The sequence below is a fragment of the Orycteropus afer genome, unplaced genomic scaffold, assembly GCF_000298275.1.
Source record: "Orycteropus afer afer isolate SDZICR_OR568_19922 unplaced genomic scaffold, OryAfe1.0 scaffold00158, whole genome shotgun sequence".
Classification (NCBI taxonomy): Eukaryota; Metazoa; Chordata; class Mammalia; order Tubulidentata; family Orycteropodidae; genus Orycteropus; species Orycteropus afer.
Genome location: NW_006921745.1, coordinates 2,197,329 through 2,212,462, shown reverse-complemented (window position 1 = coordinate 2,212,462; position 15,134 = coordinate 2,197,329). Strand labels below are relative to the sequence as shown.

At 37.4% G+C, this 15,134-nt stretch overlaps 1 protein-coding gene across 1 annotated transcript in view; it reads left to right on the top strand.

Annotated features, from left to right (window-relative positions):
* ESF1 (ESF1 nucleolar pre-rRNA processing protein homolog) overlaps nucleotides 1–15,134 on the top strand; it is a 104,209-nt gene that overhangs the window by 15,718 nt on the left and 73,357 nt on the right. The window contains exons 4-7 of the mRNA XM_007946384.2: nucleotides 7,526–7,626; nucleotides 8,808–8,960; nucleotides 11,427–11,541; nucleotides 13,528–13,675. Of these exons, the coding sequence (XP_007944575.1) occupies nucleotides 7,526–7,626; nucleotides 8,808–8,960; nucleotides 11,427–11,541; nucleotides 13,528–13,675 (517 nt within the window). The remainder of the gene's footprint in view (nucleotides 1–7,525; nucleotides 7,627–8,807; nucleotides 8,961–11,426; nucleotides 11,542–13,527; nucleotides 13,676–15,134) is intronic.

Genomic DNA, 15,134 nt, shown 5'->3' with positions numbered 1-15,134 from the left:
TCCCACCTTGGAGTTTACAAAGACTTATGGGTAGAAAAGCCACACAGAGTAATTTACTACACTGCATACACACACACACACACACACACACACACATATATATATATATATATACACACACACACATATATATGTATATGAATCATCCCACTGCCTTCTCAGGAGCTCTGGTAGCATAGTACCTAAGTTACTTGACTGCTACCAGAAGGCTGGCAACTCAAGCCCACCAGCCACTCCTCAGAGGGAAGAATGGGCAATCTACTTCTGTAGAGATACTCTCTCGGAAACCCAAGGAGGGGTCATTGTGAGTTGGGACAGACTCAAAAGCAATGAGTTTGGTGTTTTGTTTTTTTTTTAAAAAAAAACTGCCTTCTCACCTGCATAGTTTCCACTGAGAAATCAGAGCATAATCTTATTCATTGCCCTTTGTAGGTAGCTTTTTGTTTTTCTCATGCTGCTTTCAGGATTCTTTCTTTGTCTTTGGTTTTGGTGAGTTTGATTTTGATATGCCTTGATGATTTTCTTTTGGTGTCTCTCCTGTTTGGGGTTTGTTGAACTTCTTAAATGGATATTTTCTTGTCATCATATTATGGAAATTCTCTTCCAACAAATCTTTGACAATTTTCTCTGTGATTTTATTTGTCTCTTCCTGTTTTGACCCAGTTACACATTGATGATTCTTCTTTGAAGGTATTCTACATGAATCTTAGGTTTTCTTAAATTTGTTTTGATATTTTGCCTCATTGATCCCTTAATAAAGTAGGATTGAGGTATTTCTTTTCAGTCTCATTATTTTTGTCTTCCTTTGATTCAGTTCTGCTCCTTTGCCCACTCATGTGTTATATATTTCTAATATCTTGGTATTAATCTTCTGGATTTTTGTTTGTTCTTTTTTGTATTGTTTCTAATTTTTCTTTTTTTTTTTTTTTCAGTTTGTTCTTGTATTGTCTTCCTAAATTGTTCTAGAATTTTGTCTGTGTTTTCCTTAGTTTTGTCAGTGTTTTCCTTGATGTGTCCCTCAATCGTACGTAAATGTGATTCTTTTGAATTCTTTATCAGGGAGTCCAGTGCTGCTTTTTCCTCACATGTTTTCTGGATCTGTATCCTGGTCCTTTGTTTATGCTATTTATCTTGCTTCTTTGATTGGACTGGGATGGTCAGTTGTCTCTGAGACATTGTGATGTCATTGTATTTATATTTAATTGGTGCTTATATGTTGGTGTGATTCTCCTACGATTTCTTTTTTCTTCTTTATTTTGTTAAGAGATACCTGTGTGAGCAGAGTAATGTGCTCCTTTATTTGCTAGTTGGTAACACTCTCACCACTTGTCTGTTGGTGAGTTTGATAGAGAATGAGAGTGTGTGTACAGATCTCTGTTAGCTGTTTGTGAAGAACAGTTGAGGTTGAGTCAGGCTGGCATAGGCCACCATCTGTCATTGGTCATTTGATGAAAAAGCAAGTGGTGGCCCTCACTCAATGGGTGGGGCTACAGGAAGTGCAAGTATGGTTGGGTTGTGTGGGAATGGTTGCTGTCTCTCACTTAGGCAAAAAAATAACCACCAAAAAAGAGAAAAACTAAAGAACAAAAAACAACTGCATAAACGATCTCAGGTGACTGCGTACCTCCTATTTGCTTGGCTGTTTTGGAAAACAAAGAGCTTCATAATTGCTTGTGCTATTCCAAGTGCTTTTTTTTTCAGAAAACAGACACAAAAGCCAAACTAATTTCTCTGTGCCACACAGCTACATTAATCAAAACAGTGTGGTATTGGTATAGGGATATGTGTATTGATCCATGGAATAGGATTGAAAATTCAGAAATAACACATATAAACAGCCAGGTTATTTTCAGCAAGGATGTGAATGGGGAAATGGACTTGGACAACTGGATCTCCACAAGCAAAAATAAGTGGACCTATACTTCACACCATATATGAAAATTAACTCAAAATGGATGACCTATAAAATATTAGAAGAAAACATCTGAGTAATCTTAAAGACTTTTTTAACAGTAGATTAACACACCAAATTGATACATCAAAATAGATTAATACACCAAAAGCACAAGCAAGAAAAGAAAAAAGAAGAGTTGGACTTCGTTGAACTGAAAAATTTTTGTGTATGAAAGGACCTTATTAAGAAAGTGAGAAGAACTGCAGAATAGAAAATATATTTGGGAACCATATATCTGATAAGAATATTTAGAACATATAAAGGATTCTCCAATTCAACAACAAAATGTACAAGCAACTTGAATAGACATATGTCCAAAGAAGATACACAGATGAACAGTAAACACGTGAAAAGGTACTTGGTGTCATTAGTCATCAAGGAAATGCAAATTAAAATCACAATTATACACCACTTCGACCTCCTTAGATAGTTGTTATCAGGTAAATGGAGAGTGTTGATGAGAATGTGGAAAAATTGAAATTCTCATCTATTGCTTGTGAAATAGTGTAACTTGTCTAGAAAACATTTTCACAGTTCCTAAAAAAATTAAACATAGAATTATCATATGACCCAGCATTTTCACTCCTAGGTATATGTAAGAGACTTGAGGCAGGGACTCAGCTTTGAAGCAACCTAAGTGTCCAACAGATGAATGGGTAAATAAAAGGTGGTATATCCATACAATAGGAGCTCTAGTGGCATAGTGCCTAAGGCATTTGACTGCTAACCAGAAGGCTAGTGGTTCAAACCCACCAGCTACTCCTTGGAATGAAGATCAGGCAATCTACTTGTGTAGAGATACTGCCTTGGAAACCCAAGGAGGGGTTGCTGTGAGTCGGGACTGACTCAGTGGCAGTGAGTTTGGATTTTTTTATATCCATCAAAATATTTTTCAGCCATGAAGACAAATAAACCTCTGATACATGCTATGACATGGATGAATCTCGAAAATTATATTCCAAATTAAATAAGTCAGATAAAAGGACAAATATTTTGTGGTTCCACTGATAAAAAATATTTAGCATAGGCAGCCACCACTCATCTTTCACTTTGTTATACTGTGGTGGCCTGTATGTTGCTGTGAGGCTGGAGGCTATATCACTGTTATTTCAAATACCAGCAGGGTCACTCGTGGTGGACAGGTTTCAGCGGAGCTTCCAGATTAAGACAGACTTGGAAGAAGCTAGGAGCCATCCAGTTCTCAAAGAATTGGCCAGTGAAAATGTTACGAATAGCAGTGAAACACAGTCTGATATATTACTAGAAACCTTTATGAATAGCCCTGAAACACTGTCAGATATAATGCCAGAAGATGAACCCCTCAGGTCAGAAGGCACTCAAACTATGACTGGGGAAGGGCTGCCTCCTCAGAGTAGAGCGACCTTGCTGATGTGGCACGACTCAGAATGCGAAGAAAGAGCTGTAAACATAAATTAATAATCGGAACATGAAATGTACGAAATATGAATCTAGGAAAATTGGAAGTTGTCAGAAATGAAATGGAACACATAAAAGATTGATATCCTAGGCTTTCTAGCTAAAATGGACCAGTTTGGGCCATTTTGAACCATATCTACTATGGCAGGAGTGACAAATTGAAGAGAGATGGCATGGCATTCATTGTCATAAAGAATGTTTCAAGATCTATGCTGAAGTACAGTGCTGTGAATGATGGAATAATATCCATACGCTTACAAGGAAGACCACTTAATACTACTATTCAAATTTTGCACCAAGCGTCAAAGCTAAAGATGAGGAAATTGAAGATTTTTACCAACTTCTGCTGTCTGACATTGATGAAACATGCAATCAAGATGTGTTGATTAGCACTGGTGATTGGAATGCAAAAGTTGGAAACAAAGAAGAATCACTGGTACTTGGAAAATATGGCCTTGGTGATAGAAATAACGCTGGAGATCACATGATAGAATTTCGCAAGACCAACACTTATTCATTACAAATACCTTTTTTCAACACAAATAATGGCTATACATGTGGACTTCGTCAGACAGAGTACACAGGAATAAGATCAACTACATCTGTGGAAACAGGTGATGGAGAAGTGCAATATCTTCAGCCAAAACAAGGCCAGGAGCTAACTGTGGAACAGATCATCAGTTGCTCTTATGCAAGTTCAGGTTGAAGCTAGAGACAGTTAAAACAAGAGAGCCAAAATATGACCTTGATTATATCCCTCCTTAATTTAGAGACTATCTAAACAGATTTGATGCATTGAACAACAGTGACTGAAAACCAGAGGAGTTGTGGGATGACATCAAGAACATCATCCATGTAGAAAGCAAAAGGTCATTAAAAAATGTGGCACTCTTCCCACTTCCTCCCTGTTTCCTGTTTCTATTTGTCCCCCTTTCCTTCTGAGCTTTTCCCTAGGCAAATGCTGCCCTTTGGTCTTGTATGGTTGGTTGGTTCTAAGGAGTATATATGCCCCTGGTGTTATTGTTCACCTTATAGGCCTCTTGGTTTGGCTGAAGGTTAGTTTACTGAGTTGAGTTCAGTTCCAGACTTCAAGGATGTCTAAGGGTCATAGTCTTAGGAATTTTATCAGTCTCTATCTGACCAATGAGCCTGTTCTTACTTTTATGATTTTGAGTTTTGTTCCATGTTTTTTATTCCATGCTATCCAGGGCCTTCTAATGTGATTCCAGTCAATGTGTGATCCGTAGTGGTAACCAGGCACCATATAGTTTTTCTGGTCTCAGGGTAGTGGAGGCTGAAGTCTGCGTAGTCTATTAGTCTTTGGACTAATTATTTCCCTGCAGTGGTTTTTTTTTTTTTTTTTTTTTTTTTGGTTACATATGTCCAGTGTAGTAAACTACATAGTGTGGCTGTTCTAGCTGTAAGTCATTGTAAATTCTGGTGGAATTTGCTGTGAGCAACTGAGTAGCTCCTGATTGTTAAAGTTATCCACCTGGGGTATTTCTGTTGGGAGCAGCACAAAGTAATTTTCTGGGAAATTCACTCTCAGATGTATAGAATTCTGATGTTGGGATTGGTTAGTGGTCACCCTGCCAGGCTCAAAAGGAGCCTTTCTAGAAGCAGAAGTCCCTCTGACTGCTGGCTGAGAAAGACATACTACTGAAAGAAACACACTCCTGAGAGACAAGTGCTGCTGAGAGACACCTGCTGCCGAGAGACACCTGCTGCCAAGAGACATGCATTGCTGAGAGAGAGACACGCATTGCTGGGAGAAAGACTGAAAGAGACTGTTGGCTGAGAGATGGCAGGCTCAGAGAAACTGAGTGTTGTTCCTGAACTTGAATTGTAGCCTGGTGGTTCTCTTAATAAACCCTATAATCTGTGAGTTCTGTGAGGCCACAGCAGCAAATTATCAAACCCAGCAGAGAGGTGGTGGGTGCTGCGCCAGGAGCGGTTGGTGTCAGGATTTGGGAAAGGGTTGGAGGGAGGCAGCATGTCTGGCCTTGCAGGAGTGGGCTTTGAGCTGCTGATGGTGATTCTGTCTTCCTTTTGTGGGGTTAGAGGAGGTCAAAAGATGTGGCCTCACTGCCCCTTTGGTAATATGCTTCACCACAATAAATTTTTTTCTAAAAATTAAACCACAAAAACAAATAGAATTGTACATTTGTTAAATTTTGTATTCCAGAATATGGGTAGTAGGAATTTCAGGCAATTAGAAAAGAGGAAAAAAGTATAAAGAAAGAAAAATGAGAGGTGACTATATGTGTAAAATTTCTGCATCGAAATTATGTAAAACTCAAATTAGTAAAAAGAACTTGGATCCTCTAGCAGATAAGTCACTTATTTCAGATGATTTTTAAAAAAATATATTAGTTAAATGTAAATTAATCCCAGTACTATTAGAACAGTACAAACTAATGACTCTCAAAGAGGCCAACATAAAAAGAAAAAAATACCGAATCCTGATGTGAGTGAATCCTTTTTCCTTATACCAAAAACTACTGTGTCTTGGTGTAAGATTGTCATTAGTTCTTTTTCTCTTTAAAGAATTTCTTTTAAGGCAAGTAGTGGATAAATGGTATGACTTAAAGATAATTTGGTATTACAAAATTATTTTTTCTCATAATTTATGTTTTATGTATTTAATCAGTTTTGTAAATTTAATGTCAGCTTTATTTAATGTAGTCATTTTGCCTATGTGTGTTTACATTTCGAGTTTCTTAAGCTTAGAATCTTGTTTTGATCTTTACATTTCCTCTGGGGTCCCAGAACCATCTTATCCCAGGTGGTATGTGGAAGAAATGTTCTATTCTTGTTAAACCAGGGTGGCATCCTCCTCTGACTGCACAAATTGGGGAAAGAAGGACCAGCACCAACAGCCCAAAGCTGATTCCTGTGAAACCTACATGCCACCACCCTCCAACCTTTATACTAATTCTGAGCCCAGCTGTCCCTTCCAGGGCACTCACTGCTTCTCTGTTGGGTTTGATAATTTGTTGCAGTGGCCACTCAGAACTCGCAAACAGTGGTCTTGAGGTTTATTTGGGAAGTAACATTACGATTTTGGTTCACGAGCACTCAGGATAAAATTCTTCAATCAGGATGGCTCTCTTCTATTATGCCCTCAGGCACACCTCTCTGGCCCTTGGCCTCTTGGCCTGGCCTCTACCCTGCTCAGGCAAGTGTTACAAAGCCCTTTTAACTCTGCCAATAGCTATAGCTAGAGGCACCCTGCTCCACCAGCAATCCTCCTGCCCAAAGGCACTTGCTTTCTTGCTCCACGGGCTGGTGACCCTGCTACTCTGTCTTGTGCCTCTTGGTCACGCCTCTTGGTTCATCTGCCCTCATCATCTCAGCTGGTTGTCTCTGCCATGTTTGTGCCAAGGAGGTCCAGCACAGGGATCTCAGATCCAAGGATGCTCTCTATTCCACTTTCAGCTCTTCACCCTTGATGGCAGTACTTTCTCCCCCTACCCCCATTCTTCCTCTGGGAAGGCTCATTTTAACCTATCAGAATGAATCCCACATTGTTGTTGTTGTTGTTGTTGTTATGTGGCGTCGAGTCAAACCCAACTCATAGCAACCCCTCCTTGGGTTTCCGAGGCAGTATCACTACAAAAGTAGGATTGCCCAACCTTCCTTCCGAGGAGAGGCTGGTGGGTTTGAACCGCCAGCCGTCTGGTTAGCAGGCAAGTGTCTTAGCCACTATGCTACCAGAGCTCCCAGTCCCACATTAGGGTTCCATATACCTTATTACCATGGTCCCACACTTACAAGGGTTCCATGTATCTTATTTACATTACTAACAAGCTATCCAATCCCCTTGATGGGCCACAAGCACCTTACATTTGCATAGTTCCATCCAGTAATCTGGTAGGAGTCACAGAGACCATGGCTAGAAGAGCCATACCAAGCAATTCACTGCACTACATCTTCCATCTGTAATTCTGGTCAAAATGACAGTTTATTTTTCAGGAAATTCCTCAGTATGCTTCAGCTTCCTATAGTAGATTTGGAAGTAAGTCATCTTGGCTGTTTTCATTGAATCTGTTTGTGACTCTTTAAGACCTTAACAGGTCTGGATATCATATGAAAGGAATGTATCAATTATATTGATCTTATTTTTGTGTTTAGATTTATCCATCGGAGTTTGGAAAGGAGAGGATGAAAGAAGAACAAGTTCAAGGACCAGTAGAATTATTAAGTATTCCTGAAGATGCCCCTGAAAAGGACTGGTACTGAATCACTATGAAAATAAAATTAAACTTAACAAATTGATGTTGCCATTTTAGAATTCTCGTCACTTTAATAAGGCACTCTGGTAGCACAATGACTAAAGCATATGACTGCTAACCAGAAGGTTGGTAATTCAAACCCACCAGCCACTCTGCCGAAGCAAGACTGGGCAATCTACTTCCATAAAGATTTACCACCTCGGAAGCCCAGTGGGAGTCGCTGTGAGTCAGAATCAACTCGATGGCAGTGGGTTTAGATTTTGGTTTGGTCACTGTAATAGGACTTAAGTTTACACTTGTGCCATTCATAGTGAAAACAAGTTACTATAAACAGATTAAAATCTGTCTGCTGTAACACATGACTTTACAACATTTTGCATATTTTTTTGTGTGTATTTTTGAAAGTAATTGTATAATTTTTGAGAAACAAACTGATATAGAATTCCCATGTAGCCTCATTACTCTGAATTAGTAAGTTTTGCTTTTTTTTCTGAGCTACTATTTTCTATATAAGTGATATTGAAACTCTGTTTACCTTCAAAATATACTTGTTTTCGTATTTGAGGATTAAATAAATAAATGATTAAAATTTTTTATCATCGTATGTATACAAATAGTTGTAAGAGGTTTTGTTTTTAACCACTAGGTGGAGCTATATGTACGCTTACTAAAAATGGTTAAGTAGCTTGGTGAGGAGAGGACAGATATGAAGACCTTTAAAAAAAATATTGTGGTTTAAGTGAAATTAGATTTGACAAGACAGAATCTGGAGCACTTTGCAAGATCAAGAATGTCTTTGTAATTAGAGCTAATGCTTTTCTAGCACATTTTATAATACTAATGGTTTTATTTGAGGAAGCCCTGTATAGTAACCAAAAATCCTGTTCTGGGAGATAAAATTATAGGTAAGCTCATGTAATTCTTTTCTAATCAAATTTTTAATCTAATCAAATTTCTACTAAATTCTAATCAAAATATCTAAAATCTACAACTTGTTAGAATGATACATTGCACATACACTTTAATGTTCATATAGGCAAAGTCATGAAGGAAAGATGACATGAAATGAAGGCCAGCTTGTATTATATTTTTTTGAAATGAATACATTATTTTTTTTAAAGGGAGATATGTTGTTTGTCATCTTGCATAAGTAAACCTAATGAGTTTTTTCCCTCCTTTAGGACATCTAGGGAAAAATTGAGAGATTATCAATTCAAACGACTGAAGTACTATTATGCAGTAGTAGACTGTGATTCTCCTGAAACAGCCAGTAAAATTTATGAGGATTGTGATGGCCTGGAATTTGAAAGTAGTTGTTCCTTCATAGATCTAAGGTAACCTCCAGTGTGTCTCTTAGCAATGTAATCTTACTATATAACGTAATTATTAGAAGTAAAATATTAGAGCTGGTAGTGCTTTCTGTTGTTTCATATTCTTAAAGAGGATATTTTTCCTTTCAGATGAACTTGTTGTTGTTATGTGCCATCGAGTCAGACTTGATTCAAAGCGATCCCTCCTTGGGTTTCCAAGGCAGTATTACTAAGGAAGCAGATTGCCCCATCTTCCTTCCAAGGAGTGGCTGGTGGGTTTGAACTGCCAGCCTTCTGATTAGCAGTCAAGTGCCTTAGGCACTACGCTACCAGAGCTCCCTTCAGATGAACTTAGTCCTATGGAATATCACTGCCAACAAGTAAAACTGGAATGAGAAAATGCAAAGTATTGTATATAAGTCACCCTCACATTTATTTCCTTTCAAACATGTCAGCTTTGCATTTTGGAATGATAAATTATATGCAGTGTTATTTCCTTACAACTCTTTTTTAGAGCTAGGAACCAGGTAAAGTAACTTGAGGAGTTTTCTTATAGATTGGTATCTCTGGGTCTATGCTATCCTGTACAGTAGCCACATCTGGCTATTTTAATTTTATTTTATTAGAATTAAATTTAAAATTCACAAATATGTTGCACTAAAAGTAGTTAGTGGTCATATGTTGGGTGCAGCAGATAATAGAACATTACTATCATCCTAGAAAGTTGTATTGAATAGTGCTGCTCTAAATGCTGCTTCAGTTAGTACATGAATGGTGTTTCAGCATTGTTTTCACACTTTGGCATTATTTTTACCATGTGATCAGGCTTTACTGATCCAGAGCTAAAAAACCTTAGATAGTTACGAATATCAGTTCTACCGAAACAGCAAGCTGAACTATTGACTGTTTTATCATTGTCCTAGTCCTTTTGAGCCCAGTAAACCATTGTGCTGTGACACTGCCAGTAGAAATCAGATCTTTGGATTCCAGGTTTGTTAGAGGTTTTATTCTCAAAATGAAATGTCTTGGAAAAAGAAGTACTATTTCATAGTCATTGTGGCTTTCATGTTTCAAAGACATTCAGAGTGATAGAAAAATACAAAAATTGTGAAATTGACAATTGAGGGTAAGATTTTAACACTTAAGAAAGATACGATCTCAGTCAAGCTATTTCCTTCTCTCAACAATGTCAATAGATGCTTGTTTCAAATGTTCCGGTAGTAGTTACCAGACGTTGTGAGGATATCAGATTCTTTGGGTAGCTTAAATTCATGTTAATCTGTTCTTTTCAGAATTTTTTTGTTCTTTTCTGTTTTCTTTTGGGGACATTGTCATGCAATGTTAGGATAAGCTCTTGTTGAAGGAAATTGAAATAGTGAAAAAAATTACACTGTTTTATTTTGTCACACATAGCATCAGAAAAGAAAACTGAGTGTTCTGCTGCCACCTAGTTATTTAAGGAAGCCTTTTTTCATCTGAACAAAAATATAAAAGCATGCATATTAATAGCATTTATGATAATTAATAGCAGACATTTTTCTTCTACTAAGTCTGTATAAAAGTCTAGCTGAAGAAGGAGATAGAGACCTAATGAACTCTACCTATTTTCCTCAAGAAATCATCTTTGATAAAGTATACAAAATAGGTTTTTTTGTCTGCAAATAAAATCCTATGTAAACTACAAAATCTAAATATTTGCAATATCCATTCCTTAGTCTGATGTTTAAGAATTATAAAACAATTGCAATGGCAAATATATTTACCAGCTAGTTTTTTGTGGGAAAAAAAATTTTTGTAAGATAATAATGTTAAGGTATTTTAGTCTTGAAAACTCAACCTTAAACTTATTCTTATTTTTAGTGACACTCATGTGTATGATACTTCATAGCTAAAACACTGGTCCATTTTAATAATTCTCTTTGTTCTTCATAATATCATTTAGCCAGCCAATGGCTGCTGTCAGAAGTCTGGGTCTCTGTGAAACATAAAGGGCCCATACATTTTTGCACCTAGCTTATATCAACTGAAGGAGCTTTGGTGGCCTAGTGGCTAAAGCATTAGGCTGCTAACTGGAAGGGCAGTTGTTAAACCCATCAGATGCTCCATGGGAGGATGATAAGGCAGTCTATTTCCATAAAGATTTATAGCTTTGGAAAGCCAACTGGAGTCAGTATGAGTCAAAATCAACAGTGATGGCAGTGGGTTTGGTTTTCTTTTTTTCCTATCAACTGACTCCTAATCCAGGGCTGCTTACTAGGCAGAACTCTCTCAAATTCAGTGAAATTTCTGATTTATATAGCTCATGAATTTCAGCAGTTTGGTACCAAGGTTGTTTGTACATTGTTTGCCTCTTTATTTTGCATGTGTGTTTTGTAGAAACTCTAATGATATGTATGTATAAACTACAACTAATTAGAAGAGAATCTAAACTCTTGTTGTTTTTCAGTGCAGCATATGTTTAAGTAAATTTGTTTTTTCTTTGCTTCTTAGGTTTATACCAGATGATACTACTTTTGATGATGAGCCCAAGGACGTAGCCTCAGAAGTGGATTTAACAGCATATAAACCAAAATATTTCACATCTGCTGCAATGGGAACATCAACGGTACTCCTTAACTTTTAAAAATGTGTAGCTATAGTCTATTGTTTATAAAAAAGACTTTCCATATTAGTTACTCATACCATCTTTAGAAATGGAGAGTGTTGAAATGACAAATACAAATAAAAATGAGACACAGGTATATTTTCATTTTTATTTACCATATCTGTTTGAACTATTTTTAAGTTTCTGTTATGCCTTTAAGCCTGAGTTATCTGCCATTGTTCCTTTTTTCCTATTCTGTCTTTCCCACAGATGCTTATCCCCAACTAAGGAGCCTTGGTGGCACAGTGGTTAAAGTGCTTAGCTGCTAACCAAAATGTCAGCAGTTTGAACTGCCATCTACTCTGTGGGAGAAAGATGTGGCAGTCTGCTTCCATAAAGATTACAGCCTCGAGAACCCCATATGGGAAGTTCTCTCGTGGCTTAGTGCCTCAGGCATTTGACTGCTACCCAGAAGGCTGGCAGTTCAAACCCACCAGCCACTTCTTGAAAATAAGGTTGGGCAATCTACTTCCGTAGTGATAACTGCATCGGAAACCCAAGGAGGGGTCGCTATGAGTCGGATCCGACTCGACAGCCATGCATTGCATTTTTTGTTACTCTGTCCTGTAGGATCACTGTGAGTTGGAGTTGACTGGATAACAATGAGTTTGTTTTTTTTGGTTCTTCACCAGCTATTCCCTTGAATAATGTAATACATCAATTATTATATACACAAATTACCTCAGATAGTTAAAACTACTAAAAATTTAATATAAAATATTAATACCTTTTTCTGCAGCTGTGAACCAAAATTATAAAAACAATAGAAATGCACTAATTCAGGACTATTAGATATCAATTCATGAAGCTTAATAACAAATAGCCAAAAGATTTATGTCTATTGAAATAGTTTATTCCTTAGCTGACTAATTTCTCTTTTCTCCCCCATATAATCTGTACCCACAGCGGGACTCTGCAAGTAGCCACACAGGCTTCCCTCACCTTTTCTCTATGACAGACCACTATGTTCTTCTCAGGAGGGGCTGATAGCAAAGAGAGTACCACTGTTTTTGCTACCTACATGTTGTGGTGGGCATTTTGGCACTGAGTGTATTAAGTGAGGTCCAGAAAATTCAAGCATATAAAAAGGGTTATTTTTCAAGACTGAAAAATGACCAGGACAAGCCTCTACAGCCAGCCAGTCTGAAATTCCTGTAGTCTGGCTGTATAATCCAAATCTGTCCCTGTTCCAGCTTAGGTATGATAGCTGTTAGTTTAGGTTTCATTATCAAAACAGGGATGTTTCTGAGTCCTGTGACTTGCTATGACTTCTAAGAAAATACAGGCTATTTTAAGGATCATTAAATTGGTACCCATTTATTATCCCAATCTGAGGAAATTGGCCTGAGGAGGTAAAAAAGGGCCCACTCTGACAAAGATGAAATTTATAGCAGAACCCCATGTGAGAATGTTGGCTATGTTGCAGCCAGTTAACAGACCCTTTATACGTTAAGGGAATTTTTGTTATCATGGGGGTTTATTCTTCCAACCAATAGATGCCATTCTCATCAATGACTCTTAATATTTTATGGAAGATGGATACTACTGAGATTGTATTTACAGCTTTACCAACAAATTTCACATATTTTGTGGACCTCCTGAAATACCCACGACTCCAGGTGAAAAATACATTTTCACTGATTCATAGTAATATTAATTTTTTCAGTAGTACTTTTTTTTTTTTTGACCACAGTTAATTTGCACATTCATGAGTTTTCTCAATAATGTAGCATCCTTCAGATAGCAGAAAGATAGAAGAAGGAGGATACAGGTTGACAGATACATCTTTCCATAAATAGCTACCTTTTGGTAGGCATGTCATTCAGCATGTCTTAACTTTTTTGAACTTACTGTTAAGCATCCAAGTAAAAGTATACATTCTTTAACAAGTTTTGGGTTGTTGACATTTCTGTTCTTAGTTGTTTTTTTCTTTTTCATTGGTGAAAGGTGGAGATTACTTGGGATGAAACAGATCATGAAAGAATTACAATGCTTAACAGGAAGTTTAAAAAGGAAGAGCTTTTGGACATGGATTTTCAAGCCTATTTAGCTTCCTCTAGTGAAGATGAAGAGAAGATAGAGGAGGAGCTACAAGGTACTTATAAATCTTTTGGTACTCTACATTTGTAGGCATTTAGATGCTTAAACAAGACTTTTTAATGGAAATATGCTCTGGACCATAGCTTAAAGAGAAGAAACAAACTTACTCTTAACCAGTCTTCAAAGTATACTCCTATATACAGTGTTATTATATACACTATGTGACAATAATTAAAATTTTTAAATATTTTCTTAGCTTGAATTTCTTTAATCGTAAACTTTTCTTTAAAACTCTTGACCTGAGTGGGTTTGAACTGCCACCCTTCTGGTTAGCAGTCAAATGCCTTAGGCACTATGCCACCAGAGGAATCAAATGTGTACCTCCTGCTGAACATCTCTGCCAGCACCCCACTACCTCCAAAATCAAGTTCACTCACTGCAGGCCAGGCCCAAGGCTTTTCCTCAGACTTTAATCACCCTGGACTACCTCATGCTCCCTGAGTTGTTGGACGCCCTCCCAGCACTGTGCCTGTGCATCTCTTCAGGCTGGAATGCCTTTTCCCTGCTTCCCATGTGGCTCATTCTGTATCCTCCTCTGAGGCCCTGCTCAGGCATCACCTCTTCTATGAAGCCTTGCCAGACCTGCTAAGAGGCGTAATACAGTGAACTATCATGGCCAGGTGCCCAGCTGGCACACCAAGCATGCACCCTTCAACAAGCTAATTCTAAACCTCAGTATAAAGCCAATTGTGAAGATTAGACACTTGTGAGATTACTATGTACTAGTCACTATGCCTGGTACATAGTAAGTGTTCAAAAAATACTGTGTGCATCTAAAAAAAAAAAAAATCTTGCCTTTTTAGACTGTCTTGATCTGTATAGTATGTTGTTGTTGTTAAAATCTCTTAATAAACTACTAAAATTCTATATCCCTCCCTCCTATTTATATTATACAAAAGAGCTTATATCATAGCAGCTGCTTTTTGAATTCGTTAAATATTTTTACAGTTCATTTTCCCTCTGTAGTTTGGAAAGTAGACTCTGTGATTATACTAGAAATTATGGCTTTCATCGTTAACTTACTAAATTCTAATGGTAATTAATATTTTTATCCTTAGACAATACAGAAGGAATCCTGGTGACACAGTGGTTAAAGTGCTCAGCTGCCATCCAAAAGCGCGGTAGTTCAAACCTACTAGCAGCTCCTTTGCAGTCTACTTCTGTAAAGATTTTCAGCCGTGAAAGCCTTAGGGATAGTTGTGCTCTATTGTATAGGGTGGCTATGAGTCAGAATCACTCAATGGCAGTGGGTTTGGTTTGGGCAGTACAAAGCATCTTAAAATAACTTTTGTGCTATTATTATGTATTAATAATTCTAAGAATTTTTTTAATCCCACAAGATTTATTACTATTTATCCATCATCACTTATTTAACTTTACTCATATTTTACCTGCTCCTTTGGCTTGTGTTTTTTAAATCTCATATCTTCTCTCTAGGATCTTTTTTTTTTTTT